Here is a 16,103-nt window from a genome sequence, read left to right as displayed (position 1 = left end):
GAACGTCCTTCCGCAAACGGCTCCGCTAACGGAACCAAAAACGCCTACCACCTACTAAGACTTCCACTGCCCGGGGACGGACGACGTCACGTGCCTCCCCTCAGGTGGGCGGGGCGTGAGGGTTGGCGGGCGGTGGAATGTAGGGACCGCCCAGGGGCGGGGCTACGACGTTTGGCGCGAAATTTTCTCCTCGCTGTCTTTCGGTTCCTAGTGAGGCGCTGGTTTTGAGCCCGGCGCGCGGCGACTGACTGAGGAGAATCCAGCGGGGGCAGGTCAGAGTGGCTCTAGCACCGCACTCTCCTGGAGCCGGGGCGGGGGGAGCAGAGGGCTTGCTCCTAGCTCTGGGAAGTCTTGGTGCGGCGTGAGTGCGGCGTTCGGTGGGCAGGAGGGAGACCCGAGCCACCGGGGCTGAGGACGTTCTCTGTAGACTGTTAGTCACTGATTCATTCTGCACATGTTAGCTAAGTGTCTGTGAAGTGCCAGACACTGCTCTAAACCCGTTAGGAGCGTTTCTCTTTTCCACATCCCGATTCCTAATCGGTTCCTTGCTCCGCCAGGGTTGAGACTTTGCAGTGGGGAAGCCGGAAGCCAATGGCGGGGAAGCGTGGGCTTTCCTGCCCTGGGCGCCCTGAGGCCTCTGTAATGATCGTCACCATCCCTTTTTATTTGCATTGTCCTTGTGAGGCATTCGCCCTTTTTTCTCCTTTGTGCTGTAATTGTAGCTAGCACCACCCGGCAGGCACAGCAGAAGTTATGATCCCATTTTAGGGATGTAGTTATTACGTCCAGAGGGAAACTTGTCCTTTTGTGACTAAGTGATCAGGGCTTTTAGTGACATCTTCTTTTTCCAGATGAGCTGTTGTTAACGGGTGGACTCTCATCCACTTTCTTTCCAAGGAGACAAGTCTGTGGCACCTCTTCTACTTACTCTAGTCTTAACTCCGGAATAGAAAGGCCTTCTATTTTGACAGTTGGAAAAGAATCACTGAATATAGAGGCAAGAGATGCTAGATCCTTACCCTAGTGAAACTACTGTAATTATTAATAGATACGTCAGTTTTCGATTGTAGTTATCTGTAAAAATGCTACGCTCTTGCCGGCTGTACTGGGTGCTTTGCATGGCAATAGTGGTTTCCTCTGTGAGGCATGGTCTTTACCAAGTCCCTCAGTATTTAACGTAACAGAGGGGTTATGGGCGTAATGTGGACTTTAGAAGGCTTATGAATACCCAAAAATTAAACGTAAAACTTTATGTGAAATGTATTGCTTCATAATTTCATCAAATAACTAAAGACAAAAACAAAGCTACTGTCTTTTAGAAATAGATGCAAGGGAGTGGGGAAATGTTTTTACCACTTTCATTTTCTTACTTACGCCTCAGTAGTCCTAGAATAGTGCCTGCACACCATGGTTAATTAATAATTATTGGTTAAATAAGAGGAAATTTCTATTATCTCCCCTATAAAATAAGGGGAAGGAAATTGAGGACCGTTTGACTTCTCAGTTGGTGACTGGGAAGCCTGACATTTAATAAGGATATCAAAAGCAAGTTCTCTTGGGCATACATTAAAATTATCCACTTTTAAACAGAAAGAGGATGTAGTTAAAACTGCAGGCATGGTATTCACTCTCTGAGAGTCTGAATTAAGGCTGTGCCATTCTATACTACATTGGAGTAAATTATCATTTTTCAGTGATGATAGTGTCTACCTTTCATTCAGCAAATGTTTATTATTGAGCACCTGCTGTGCTCTTACTGTGTACTAGTATTTTAGAATTTGAGACTACAATGAGATAAATATAGCACAGTTTTGGCTTCATCTTTTGACATATTGGCTCAATAAACATCTGCTATCATTTTTATTTATTTTATTTTTTTTTTTTAAAGATTTATTTTTTTTTATAGAGGCATGTTATTTATTTATTTGTTTATTTGTTTGTTTTGTTTATACATGCACTGGGTACAGTCAGAAGCGCGGGAGGGTGAGAGAATTCACCAGAGCCAGAGCGGGGTGCAGAGCAGGCAGAAGGACCGAAGTACACTGCTGAGGGGAGCAGCGGGCGGCAGGAGAGGTCTGCGCGCCATGTGGGACCCTCCTCCGGTGGCCGGGGAGCAGCGGGGGATCGAACCAGCACCGCAGAGTCTGCGGGCAGCTTCACAACCCAGCGCTCAACCGCTGCGCCACCGGGGAGGCCCTGCTATCATTTTTAGTATAACTTCCTTATCTTTTCCTGGGATGCAGTCCTTTGACTGGGTGGTGTGTATGTTCTAGATTTTGGTATCTGGGACTGAGAGCCTGGTAGTGGGTATCTTATAGGCGCCAAAACCTTTGCTAGGTCTAACCAGACCTTCCTCTCACTGAATTCATGGTTTTTCTTGGAGAAAAATCATCTGCTAATGGTATATGACATGAAATTCTCGGTTGAGGGTAAGAAAGTGGGGTAGCAGCATAAATTATAATTGTTTTATATTGCCTCTTTAGAAGAACTCCTGATTAAATTTTTTAATTTTTCATTAAAGAATAGCATACATGCAGAAAAGTGCACAAATCATAAATGGATAGCTCAGTGAGTTTTATTACAGAGAACATGTCCATGTAACCAGTATCTAGGTCATGAAACAACATGACCAGCATCACAGAAGCACCCTATTCCCCCATCATGCCCAATCACCTAGATTGCCTTCTATTTTGACTTCTAACATCATAGATTATTTTTACCTGTTTTTGAATCCTATAAATGGAATCAATTTATAGCTGATTAAAAAAAACCCTAATTTTTAAAATAATTTTTTGATGAGATTTACCCCATGTTATGTGCAGTTGCCATTGATTTAATTTCATTGCTGTATAGTACTGTTATGAATGTTTTGGGTCATGTCTTTTGATGAAGTTTTTCTGTTGCCACGGACCAGCACAGCAGTAGACGATGAGGCCACATCAGGGTTTAGAGAAGCGTGCAGGGTGGTCAGGGCGTCGGTGAAAGAAATGACAAACAGACACACTTCAAGAGTGAAAATCTGAGTGTAATTTTCTTTGAGTTTGTGACCAGTATATATATGTTTTCCAAAAGCACAGGAATGAATATCAATGAAATTAGCTTGCTCATGGGCTCAGTCTATCACCATCAGGGAGGTGATCTACATAACAAGCAATGACCATTATAGAAGAAGGAAGTTTAGAAAGACAAATAAGGGATTAAAGTTTGTAGTTCTAGAAAGACAGGATAAGATTTTTAGCATTCTTGTAGTGGTTCTTGGTGGTCGTTATCTTTTGATAAGCTTCTGCCTTTTCAGGGAACTTCCGCTGAACTTCCTCTGCTTCAGGGTGTTATGCTGTTCTCCCCCTGCGCGCTGGTTGCCCAGCCGGACCTAGGGACCGTGGCGAAAGCCATTCCTAAAGGTCACTGCGGGGGGAGGTGCAGCAGGTATGTAGGGTTTTGCTGTTCTCCCCCTGCGCGCTGGTGGGAATGTTAACCCTAAAGGTCACTGCAGGGGGAGGTGCAGCATTCTGTTGGGTATATTCTGTTGGAATTACTGGGTGATTCCATAAATAAAGCATATGTCAGCTTTAGTAGTTACTGCCAGGTTTCCAAAGTGATTTTGCCATCTTACATCCCCTCTAGCAGTGTATGAGAGTTTTGGCTACTCTGTGTCCTTACCACACTTGGTTTTGTTCTAGTGATTTTTGGAACCAGTTCATTTATTCATTCACTAACTCACCTGTTGTGTGCCACATTCTGACCTGGGCTTTGGTGATGCAGTTATGAACAAGTTAGATAAGGTCCCAAGATCCCTGCTCTTTTGAAAGTTAACATTCTATGTGGGAAACATAATAAACAAAATGATATAATAGTTATTGCTTTGATAATAGGGTCATGTAATGCACATGACTCTGAGAAACAGTAAGAGGGAGTGAAGTAGCTTTCCACTGCATATCAGTGAAGGCCTTTCTGAGGAAGTTTCACTGGAGCTGAGACCTGAACCATCCCTGCAAAGATATATAGTAAGAGAGAATAGCTACTGCCTAAGTCTAAAGGCTCAAGTAACCTTGGTCTGTTTGAGGCTTGGGAAAGCAGGCCTAGAGCAGTCACAGACCCAGTTGAGGCAGATTATTTTGCCCAGGGCCAAGTAACATTCCTTCTGATACCCAGCCTAGGGTGAATTACCAACCTTTGCATACATGTGTGCATATACTGGTCTTATTTAACATTGTTCATGGTCTCCTAGAAAAGGAAGGTTAAATTTTATCATGGCTTGGATTTTGAAGGAAGTTACCTGCTTTAGTAAGCAAAAATATGATCTGAATTTATGAGAGTTGAGAGTATGGATTTGATGTTTTACATCCCCTTTGTTATGTATGAGGACCCTAGAGGTATGGAGATAGCCCTTCTGCAGTTTCTGCAGTCAGTTTTTGGATTGAAAAAAAATCATTGTGTGTATCCATGTAATCAAACATCATCAAAGTGACAAATCAGGCCATTTATCATAGTTAAATTATTCAAGAATTATAAAATGTTTGCTGGGATATGCTAATTTGCTACAAAGCACTATCAGTGATATTCCAATTGTTTTGACAGTTTTAGTGAGTACTGTGATTTACTTGTACCTTTTGTCTGTATCTCAGTAGCTTATTATATAATTCCATTGTAGAAAGGTGAAAAGTTCCGTGCTTACTTGAGACAGTTCCGTGTTACATCATCCAGTGAAAAGAACACATACTGAAGGTAAGTTAATGTTATATGTTCCCTTCAACTTTAGGATTCACATTTACTAATTTTTACCAAAAGATTTTGGATATTATGAATCCCATTTTATTTTTTACTTGAGTACAAGTCTTATACTTGTTTTTATTCATTAATCTTACTGTTTGTTCATTTCTACAATGTAATTAATTATATTGTGAATTATTCTCTAAATATCTGTAATAACAATCAGGCATTATTTGTGTTTACTAATGACTCAGTATCTCTTTTTGCTCCTTAGTTTCTTAAGTATACTAAAAAAATACCTTTAAAATGAAAAAGAAAGGCAGAAAATCTTATGGGTCAAAATATTCCCAAATAGTATGTAGGCCGTAAGTCTGCTGAAATTTAGGAAGCCAGCTTGTTTAGTCAGGTTGTTATAATGCTATTTTAATTCTGTTGTTTTTTAACAAAGACTGAAAATATTGGTCTCTATCAGTAATTCAGACTGCATTTTAAAAATATTTTTATCTGTTTTGCCAAATTTTAGCTCTATAAAATAAATACTGACTTTAGAGGTTTATTATTTTCCTAATTATTTAAATTTAAGATAATGGCTAAGCATTGTTAGGACTCATCAGTTTCTAAATTGTAAAGAGGATTGTCAGAAATGTTTAGATTAGATTTTTCATTCACATTTCTATTTTTAATAATTCTTTTTTTTTTTTAAAGATATTTATTTATTTATTTATTTATTTATGCAAGCACTGGGTACAGTCAGAAGCGCGGGAAGGTGAGAGAATTCACCAAGCCAGAGAGGGGAGCAGAGCAGGCAGAAGGACCGAAATACACTGCTGAGGGGAGCAGCGGGCGGCAGGAGAGGTCTGTGCGCCATGTGGGACCCTCCTCCGGTGGCCAGGGAGCAGCCGGGGATCGAACCGGCGCTGCAGAGGCTGTGGGCAGCTTCGCAACCCAGCGCTCAACTGCTGCGCCACTGGGGAGGCCCCACATTTCTATTTTTGTCAGTAAAAATGTCTCTTCCATGTACTGTAACACACACATTTTCAGCTACTTTCAATACTTAGAATTTGTCAGCCAAAAATATATACTCCTTCCAATTGCCAAAGCAGCATGGGTTTGTGACACCTTGTTTTTCCTTTAAGAAATGGAGTGATCCACTTGATCAATTCCATTACCATTTCCCCAAATACCTCTTGCATGTTTTCTCCTCCATCCTTTGGAACCCCTCACTACATCCCATTTTACCAATCCCTACTCATTATTCAATATTCAGTTCTGGAAACCCCTGTAGAAATTCCTTCCTCCTAAAACAGCCACAAGATCTAGTCCTCTAAATTGCAGTAGTAGTCTCTGTGGTTCTTTTCCTAGGGTCTTTGCACTATTAGTTGTCCTTCAGTACATTTATATTTTATCCCTGTCTAGATTATAGTGTAAAGGAAGACATTTGTATAACCACTGTCTTTTGGTTTCAAGTTGTTAGATATTTATACCAATCATATTGCCTGTACCTAGTAAGTACTTCTAAACTTTTGTAGTTTCTTTTCTTACATATTGACCATCCAGTTTCTCTGGTTAGGAATAGATAAGGCATAGTACAAGATGTACACATATAATATTAAGTTGCCTATGTTCCTTCTTCATAGAACTTGTTTTTTTCCTCAAAGAAAATGTTTTCTCAGTCTGAAATATGCAGGGCTGTGGCAGAAACAGAAAAGAAGGTTGCATTCATTGAATGCAGGGACTGTGTCTGGAATTAACCAGAGTATTGTCATGTTAACTCAAAGTTAGTGACTTTTACACAGGAGCCATGGCATGCTACTTTACAAGGCTGAAGACCAGACAAACTTATTCTTGGGTTGGCAGGCCACTGTTGGATCGAAAACTGCAATATCAAACTTACAAGTGAGTGATGTAGTCCTTTGATTGTCCTGGAAATGTAGCTTCTCCAAAATAAAATGTCAGTAACTTTTATCCAACCTGTTCTAGTTATTACAAATTTGAGGATTGAGAAACAGTACATGTGAATTTATTGTAAAGAGGTCTTTTGTTTAATTCAAGATTGTAGCATAAATGTAGCACTTAATGATAGAGGAAGAAATGATATCAGGTTAATACAATTTGGTATCTATGATAATGTTATATCTTCTTAAGGTGGGTTGTGCGTAGTGCATGATAACAGGGTATGATCCTGTCCTAGAGATCTCCAAACAGTTTGATATTATTGGGCAGCTTTCACGCTTTGGGAAGCCTTGGTTCTTTGTCAAGAACCAAGAGAACTTAGGATTCATATTAAGGTCTCTGCAGACATTCACGCTAAAACAACTCCTTCAACCCATTTCGTTTATTCTTGGATATAACTGGGCGAATTTGTTTCCCAGTAGAACTGTAGTAGAGAGAAATTATTTAGAGGATTTTCCAGTTGGAGAGCTCTTTCCTCTATGCTCAGAGGGTCCGAAGAGCTTGGCTCACCCTAAATTATTTTCTAACATGTTTCTCTTTTTACTTCCTAGAGAAATGAGCATAAAAATGGAAGGTTGTTCCTCTGAGATTCGTGTCCAAGTTGGACAGTTCGTGTTTATTGAAGGGAATGATGATGAAAATCCATATGTTGCTAAATTGGTTGAATTATTTGAAGATGGTGAGTTTTGGGCTAGAATAAATACCATTCCTTATCGTGAATGTGGCTAGGTAATGGGGAATAGGTACAGTTGCTATTTCATATGTTCTCAGCAGCATTTGAAATGTGAACTCTAAATTCTCAGTTGGGAATGTACTAACTATTCCCTCATTCATCTAATAAACATCTTTACTCACTAGAGGGTATTGGTTAAAAGGGACTGAGGGCTCAAGAGTGGGGATGGATGACCATTAAGGCATGATTTGTGGAATTGAGAGAAATGACTAATTCAGGAAAGGGGGAAAAGAAAAAAAGGTGACTTGTACTACAATAGAGATTTCCTTTAATTTTTTATGAAGTTAGTAATTAACTTGCAATGTAACTTCTTTACAAGAAATAAAGTAAGTTAGCTTGGAAAGGTATACCAGTTTTTCAGTTAGGAAAACAAAAGCACTTTACCCAGCGAGACATGTGTATAAGTGTTAAAAAGATTAGAGGAACAGAAGCTGATGTTTCCCAGAGTTTGGTAAGTACAGGAAGACACAACTACCTGTAATAAGACTGGAGAGGCAAAAATCAGCAAAAGTGTTCACTGGCAGTGCACTTGCAGAGCCTCAGCTGATTTTCTGAGTTTTTAACCCTGTCCAACAGAGTGTCTGAAGGTGGGAATAGGGCAAGGCTCCAAAAGGAAAAAAGGAAAAAGAGCAATTTGAACTCCACCGAACTGCTTCTTCCAAGAGCTAAGAGAAGACTGACATGGTAGTTAGACTGTCCTCTGGCAATTTAGATGCCTAAAAGAAGGAACTGATGAGTGACTCCATAAATGTTTCCATTACAGAGATAATAAAGATAATTGACAAATATAGAGGAAAACTTACATCCACTAGGGGGAGCACTCCACATCAGTGTGGGCTTTTGTATCCTAAGCATGGGCTTTTTTTGTTTGTTTTAAGATTTATTTATTTATACAAGCAGTGGGTACAGTCAGAAGCACGGGAGGGTGAGAGAATTCACCAGAGCCAGAGCAGGGAGCAGAACAGGCAGAAGGACCAAAGTACACTGCTGAGTGGAGCAGCGGGTGGCAGGAGAGGCCTGCGTGCCATGTGGGGCCTTTGCGGTGGCCAGGGAGCGAACCAGCAGAGGCTGGGCAGCTTCGCAACCCAGCGCTCAACCACTGCACCACTGGGGAGGCCCCAGCATGGGCTTTTTGTGTAGAGATTTTAGAGTTCTTGTGTGGTCCTCTTCTGGGTGCCTTCAATCTTTATCTGTTGAGAGGTAAGAAGAGAAGAGTTGATGATATGATGATGATGATGTACTAATAAGTATATGTCCTTTTATTAGGAGCTGATAATCTGGAGCACTATTAATGTTACATTATAATGAAAAAGTTGAAGATTGTAAGCATAGTTTGCCAGAAGTTAACTTAGTAGCCAGTGCTCTGATTCTTGGTAGGATTTTTGTCTTGCTGCTATTTGATGCCTTTTTTATAATCATTGATTTATTCACTGCCTGTGATCAGAATTGCTCCTCTCAAATGCAATTTGCAATTTCTATGATGACTGATAGCACTATTAGAAAGTGGAGCAAAGTGAGAAGGCCTTGGGTGCTGAGTGGCTTCAGATTGCTGCTTATTGGTCCTGTGCTTTGGCAAATAATTTAAGGTCCTTAATTACTTTGCCTGTAAAAGGGAGAGATAGCCATCATCACTACCTTGTAGGATTATTGTGAGGATTAAGGAAAATATGTTAACCATTAAGTTTTTAGCACAATGTCTGGCACATAGGAAATGCTTAATAAGATGTTCTTGCGTTCCCTTACACTTCCCCTTTCCCTCTAATCTCTACTAGATTATGAAGTTTCTAACAAGAAACGTGCTCGAGTACAATGGTTTATCCGATTCTGTGAAATCCCTGTCCATAAACAACACTTGCTTGGCCGGAAGCCTGATGCACAGGAGATATTCTGGTATGATTACCCTGCCTGTCCCACCAACATTAGTGTTGAGACCATCATTGGCCCTGTACAGGTAAGTGTTCTGTCTTGGAACTTAATTCTGTCTGCCTCTGAATCTGCATGATAGTGACTCTCAAAGACAGTACCTTTAATTTACACTGCAAAATTAATTTTTTCCTGTTTGTTATCTTCTCTGCTTGCCTGCTTACTTCATCTCAACAAATATTTACTGAAACTATTTATTATGCATTAGAAGTCTCCTAGAGGAAGTGATATTTAGGGTGTAACCTAAGGGGTTACATAGGTTTGGAGACCAAAATATAGGTTATTCTTCAAGCTGCCTCATGTCCTCAATTTGAGGTTTCATCATGAGTGCAATATAGTCACATGGTCGTGGATTTAATGTATGGTAGAAAGACTTTTGTCTGGTGTGACAATAGTGAGATTTTTCTACTCTGTGGGCCCAGCACATTTTATGTGCCGTAAAATAACTCATTTCTAATTAAAATGAGTGAATAAAGAAAAGCAGGTGTGGTATAGAAGTTGAAGCAGTAAGATCGGTAGATTTGGAAAGGCAGAGTATTTGGGTAGGATGCTGATGTTGGGAATGAGCAGGACTGTGATAAGCCATGCTCCACTAGTGATACAGACCATTTTGAGAAGTATTGCACACTCAGAAGGGAAAATAGAATGAGGTTTTTAGAAAGCATTGAAAGTCACTTTAAGTAGTCTGATCTTATGCTAGTGGGGAAAAATAATGGACTATCTAGCAGGGGACAGGCCTGGAGAAGTTTTGTTGTGGGAAAATTTGGCATGGGTAAATAGAATTGACTTAAAAAGAAAGCAAAGTGAAGTATGGATATTGGTGAGAAGGAGTCTATAGAAATATGCTGTGCCATGTCTGTGCCTTTGTAGTTTAGAAAAGAAACATCCCAGGTACAGATGCAGACTTAAATGCTTTTGATCATAGCTCCCAATTTGCTCTTTTGTACCTTATTTCTCCCTCTTCATCTACACTTCCTGAATTCAGGTAGTTGCTTTAGCCCCAGATGATGTGATACCTATGGGTCTAAAAAATAAGAAGACATTCTTTGTGAAACTATCTTGGAACGAGACGAAATTCATACCACTATCCTCAGAATTATTTGCAGAGTTGGATAAGCTACAGGAAGTCAGCCCTAGATGCCAGAAGCTCACGGGGACCAAGGCTAAGGGCACAGAAAGCCCTTCTTGCATCAGAGCACAGCATGTCGTCAAAAGCATTGAATCAAGGCATTCTACCTCCAAATGTCGCCAAACTCCTACCCATCCTGTTACTCCTAGGGCAAGGAAGAAGCTAGAACTTGGCAGTAAGTGTGGAAGGGGTCACAATGGGCAATACTGAGGTAAAGGAATATGATAACATATTAATCCATGCTACAGTGTTGAGTTAGTGGGCCCGGTACCGATAAGACACTTGTTGAAATACAGATAACAAAATTTACCACTTTCATCATTTTTGTGTATTGTCATAGGCATTGAGTACATTCACATTGTTGTACAGCCATCACCATCTTCTTCTAGAATGGAAACTGCAACCACCATACTGTTTTCCATAGTAGCTGCATAATTTTGCACTGGTGCGCTGTGTTCATTTCTCCACAATCCTTCCCAACACTTGTTACTTTCTGTGTTTTTGGTGGTAGCCATCCTAGTAGTTATGAAGTGATTGTTAGTTTTTATTTGTATTTCCTAATGATTAGTGATAATTGAGCCCTATCATTAGCAATTTCTTCAAGATCCCTGATACTTTTAGATCAGTGGAGAACTAAGAAATATCCACCTTAAAACTGTTGCATTTATACTGATAATTCTAATTTATAACCTCAAGTTTCCTCATGTCTTCATATAATTTTAGTGAATTAATTAATTTATAAAGAGGTTATTAAGGGTGTTATTAGAAAGCTAGAGATGGTATGTTGAATTAGAATATGAATTAATAAGAATTAAGATTATGACCTGCTGAATGAGCAGAAACAAGCCACCTACATGGGGAAGCTTCCTCAGCACCTGAGCTCCCACTTTGGGAAGAGAAACCCCCAAAGTTGTTTTGATAGAAGGCACAGTTTCAATACACCCACACAAAGGAAGTAGTTTCAAGAGTTAATACTTTCTGGGCCTCCCTGGTGGCAAAGGGGTTAAAAACAGAGCTGTCAAACTATCACCAGTCACTGCAGCGGGAGTTCAATACCCAGCTGTCCAGGGAGCAACCCACATGGCGCAGCAGATCTCTCCTGCCTCGCCCACTACTTCCCTCAGCAGTGTGTTTCAGTCGTTCTGCCTGTTCTGCTTCCTACTCTCTGGTGAATCCTCTCACTCCCCGCACCTCTGGCTTACACCCCAGTTCTTGTATGCATAAATAAATAAATCTTTTTTTTAAAGATTTTATTTTTTTTAAAAAAGGTTTATTACTTACAGATCCCAAAAGAGGTGAAGGGGCCCCCATAGTGAGCCAGGGGGAGGACAGTCTTCAGCCCCAAGTCATGAACAACCAGAAGATAAATAGCAAGTTATATTACCTATAATGTGGTTGGGACAGAAGTTACTAATTTTTCATGGACTTAATTCTCTGTGGTTATTTTAAACGTACTCAGGGAGAAACAAAGCAGGTATTTGTGGTAGGAGTCATAAGCTCAGGTCCTCGCTAAATGTCCAGACTTCAGTTGTTAGCGGGGTTGTCATACTATAAAACACCTAGGTAGCAACCCAGAATTACAAAAGTTGTTGTTGTTGTTGTTGTTGTTTATCTTATATAATACTGATTATAAAATTGGTGCACTGTCTGTGATTTCTCTTGGACTTAGGTTTGCCCAGGACACCCAACACTAGGAATTCCCAGCAGATGTTAGGGACTTCATTAGATTCTCCTGGAAGAACTAAAAGGAAAGTGACCCTCTCTGAGATTACCTCACCTTCTAAGAGGCCTCAGCGAGATAGACTAGAGATCCCATCTCCAGTTATGAAAGCCCCAGAGAAAACTGGAGACATTCGACACTCTTGTGCTGAGGATGACAAGAAGACTTCATCTCAATGTCACATGACCCTGAGAACTCGATTACCAGCTTTGAAAGCCCCAGAGATGAGTGAAGATATAACACTTACCCCGGTTAGGCGAGGTCGGACATCTTTGGTGGTACCTTCTGTGATTCTGAAACCAGAAGACAGCAAAAACAGGTGACACGGACATCACCCTGTTTTCTGAGCAAATCAAAACCCTTCTCATGATGTGAAATGTGTGCATCATAGCAAACAAGCTTAGAGCAGCAGGGTCACAAATCTGTGTCACAGAGTCATAGAGGGGCTTTTCCAAATCAGACTTCTGAGACTCTTTCCAGACATAATGAATCACTCTTCAGGCTTTGAGCCCATGAATCTGCATTATTTTTTTTTTTTTATTTTTTTTTTTTATTTTTTTTTTTTATTTTTTTTTTTTTAATTTATAGAGGCATGTTTTTATTTATTTATTTGTTTGTTTGTTTGTTTTGTTTATATATGCACTGGGTACAGTCAGAAGCGCGGGAGGGCGAGAGAATTCACCAGAGCCAGAGCAGGGAGCAGAACAGGCAGAAGGACCGAAGTACACTGCTGAGGGGAGCAGCGGGCGGCAGGAGAGGTCTGCACGCCATGTGGGACCCTCCTCCGGTGGCCGGGGAGCAGCTGGGGATCGAACCGCTGCAGCGCAGAGGTCGCCGGCAGCTTCGCAACCCAGCGCTCAACCGCTGCACCACCGGGGAGGCCCTGAATCTGCATTTTTAAATGTTCTTTGGGTGATTCTGATATAGCTGTCCTTTGGGAATCACTGCTCTAGAAAATAATTTCCTAAGTCTATTTGGCTCACAGTCCCGAATTCTTTTACTTGCTATGACTCTGCCATACTTTAACAGGTATTTTCTTAGTTTTTTTTTTTTTTTTTAAGTGGAAATCATTCTTAAATAGCTGTAGTACAAAAAGATAACATACCTAGAACAAACTGCAATTTGACACTGGATAATTTTTGTAAATAATGAGCGGCACAAATTTCTGACAGGCTAGAAATCACACATTTCAGTGTTCCTTGATAAGAAACTCCAGCACCTGCCTAGTAATAGGCCTTTATAAAGGCTTTATATTGAAGGTATAGCAGCACTCTGCTAACCTTGAGCCTGGGTGGACAGTAAATGCACAGATGTGTCAGAAACAAAAAGGAGCAGGAAAATCCCTGGGATTAATATATTCTGTTCTCTCATTAGGGAGGTGATGAGTCTAATTTAAATGATATACTTTAAGCAAACTTTAATCTCTATATTTGGGTTAAGCCTCAGTTATAATTGTCCCCCTGTGTCTATGGGGGATTTATTCTAGGACCCCCATAGATACCCAAATCAAAAATGCTGAAATTATTTATATAAAAAAGTATAGTATTTATATGTAAACTACATATATCCTCCCATATACATTCAATCATTTCTATACTGCTTATAATACCTAATATAATGTAAACGCTATATAAATACATATACTGTATTGTTTAGAAAATAATACAAAAAAACCCTCATGTACAGGGCAGGTGCAATGTCATAGGTTTAATTATATAGTACGCATTTTTGATCCAAGGTTGGTTAAATCCGTGAAGGTAGGACCCATGGATAAGGAAGATAGACTATATAAACTTATTAGCAAAGTGTAATTAACTCCTTCCAAAATGGTTGTAAAAAGAATAGGAGGCGCAGCTATCTCTAGTGCCTGCTGCTGATCCCCAGTGCCTACTGTCTCCTATAACCTTGTGGCAATATCTTACAGGGAGGCTGAAGAACCAGAAACTCAGAATGAGGCTGTTGCTACTCCGCATCGTGTCCAGAGGAAGAATTCTCTCTTGACTGTGAACCGGATTAGGCAACAGCTTAGGTAATACTGCTCCTTGACAGGTAGAAAAATGTTAACTATGATATCTGTAATCTTAGTTCTTAAAGGCTTTTTATTGTTTATTTGCTAACCCATTGAAATTCACCTTCTACCTTGTATGTCTGGAATTATGTAAGAATTTCATGTGAATACTACAGTTTGAAAGGGGCAAGAAAAATTGACCTGGGCATAGGTGTCTCCCAGTGCCCCATAATCACACCTCCAACGGCACCATTTGTGGGTGCCAAAGAGCGTGAATGAACTTTGATTCTGACATACTTGGAAGAGCTTTCTCATTTACCATCTGTGTAACTTTAGGGAGAGTACTTAATCTTTCTTATTCTGTTTCCTTTTCTATAAAATGGGAATAGTCAGATACTTGTGTTTAGATTATTTTTTTATTTATTTATGCATACAAGAACTGGGGTGTAGACCAGAGGTGCAAGGGATGAGAGGATTCACTAGAGACAGAGTAGGGAGCAGAACAGGTGGATCTACTGAAATACATGGCTGAGGGGAGCAGCAGCGGGCAAGACAGGACAGGTCTGCTGTGCTATGTGGGTTAGCTCCCTGGCCGGGGATTGAACTCATGCCACAGTGACTGTGGATAGCTTCATAGTGCTGAGACTAACCCCTGCATCATCAGGGAGGCCCCTAATGAGATGATTTAAATAAAAGCCCTCAGCAGAACATCTCAATAAGCAGGCATTTAAGAAGGGAGCATGTCCATATTCTTGGTCTCAGGAAAGACTGTAGTGCCTCTAATCTGCACTGACCTGTAAAGGAGTTGCTTGTTTAGATTTCAAACACTGAATATCAGAAAATAATGTGACTTACCATTCAGGTTTTTAGGTAATAATAAAAATGACCCAGAAGAAAAAGAGTTCCTGCCAACAGCAGAGATTTCAGAATCTGATAGTGAGGAGGAAGAGGCTTCCATGTCACCCCTTCCTAGAAGAACACCCAGAAACCTTCGGTCTTCCATAAAGTCATCCTTACAGACCCCCTGCAAGACACCAAAGAAAACCGTAAGATTCATTAGGTTTATTTTCTAGTGAAGTATCGCTCTCTAAATTTAAAAATTTTGATAACAGTTCACACCACTAGTAATTGCTGGATTCAGGTCTGTGATAGTCAAAGTCATTACACTTGGTATATTCATCAAGGGAAGAATCTAAGTGAATCTTAGAACTGAAAATAAATCCAGTAGACAGTGATTTTTGAGCTCAAATTCGTTTTTGTTTTTTTTTTTAATTTATTTATTTATACAAGCACTGGGTACAGTCAGAAGTGCGGGAGAGTGAGAGAATTCACCTGAGCCAGAACGGAGAGCAGAACAGGCAGATTAACAAAGTACACTGCTGAGGGGAGCAGTGGGTGGCAGGAGAGGTCTGTCGAGCCATGTGGGACCCTCGCCGGTGGCATGGGATCGAACCGGCACTGCAGAGGCTGTGGGCAACTTCGCAGCCTAGCACTCAACCGCTGTGCCACCATGGGAGGCCCTCAAATTCCTTTTATGGCAGAGAATGAAGTGACTGAAAGCTAAACATCCTGAGGGAAGGACAAGAACTGACTCATCTTTGCATTTCCCACAGAAGCTAGCAGAATGCTTTGTTCATATTGCTTAGTAGGCATTGAATCCAGGGCTACTGAGCCACATTCTTGGTTTTGTACCAATTAGTATATCTGAGGGACAGGAAGAATGCTTAGGTATTTATAATGAATAGTGGTATGATGGAAGAGATAAATAAATGGATGTTTCTTCTGCATCTTATGGAAACCATTAAAAGAGTCTTTTCATGCTCAAATGTGTTTCAGAAATTTTTTTTTAAGATTTATTTATTTATTCATACAAGAGTTGGGGTGTAGGCCAGAGGTACGGGGTGGCTGGGGTGAGAGGATTCACCAG

The 16,103-nt window shown here is 40.5% G+C and overlaps 1 protein-coding gene across 3 annotated transcripts in view; it reads left to right on the top strand.

Moving 5' to 3' along the window:
• The first annotated feature begins 7 nt into the window (after positions 1-7).
• Positions 8-16,103, top strand: part of ORC1 (origin recognition complex subunit 1) — a 28,589-nt gene continuing 12,493 nt past the window's right edge. The window contains exons 1-9 of one of the 3 annotated variants that reach the window (XM_037498212.2): positions 8-104; positions 4,652-4,725; positions 6,507-6,606; positions 7,215-7,342; positions 9,169-9,347; positions 10,305-10,623; positions 12,118-12,487; positions 14,093-14,197; positions 15,039-15,222. In XM_037498212.2, the coding sequence (XP_037354109.1) occupies positions 6,512-6,606; positions 7,215-7,342; positions 9,169-9,347; positions 10,305-10,623; positions 12,118-12,487; positions 14,093-14,197; positions 15,039-15,222 (1,380 nt within the window). In that variant the 5' untranslated portion in view covers positions 8-104; positions 4,652-4,725; positions 6,507-6,511. Of the gene's footprint in view, positions 105-137; positions 273-4,651; positions 4,726-6,492; positions 6,607-7,214; positions 7,343-9,168; positions 9,348-10,304; positions 10,624-12,117; positions 12,488-14,092; positions 14,198-15,038; positions 15,223-16,103 lie in introns of those variants that run through there. The other 2 variants (XM_037498210.2, XM_054690877.1) reach the window with 2 other exon arrangements.

Source organism: Talpa occidentalis, unplaced genomic scaffold (assembly GCF_014898055.3).
Source record: "Talpa occidentalis isolate TD23 unplaced genomic scaffold, MPIMG_talOcc4v2.1 talOcc4.9, whole genome shotgun sequence".
Taxonomy (NCBI): domain Eukaryota; kingdom Metazoa; phylum Chordata; class Mammalia; order Eulipotyphla; family Talpidae; genus Talpa; species Talpa occidentalis.
Note: the sequence above shows the minus strand (reverse complement) of the source record. Positions and strands in the feature narration are given on the sequence as shown.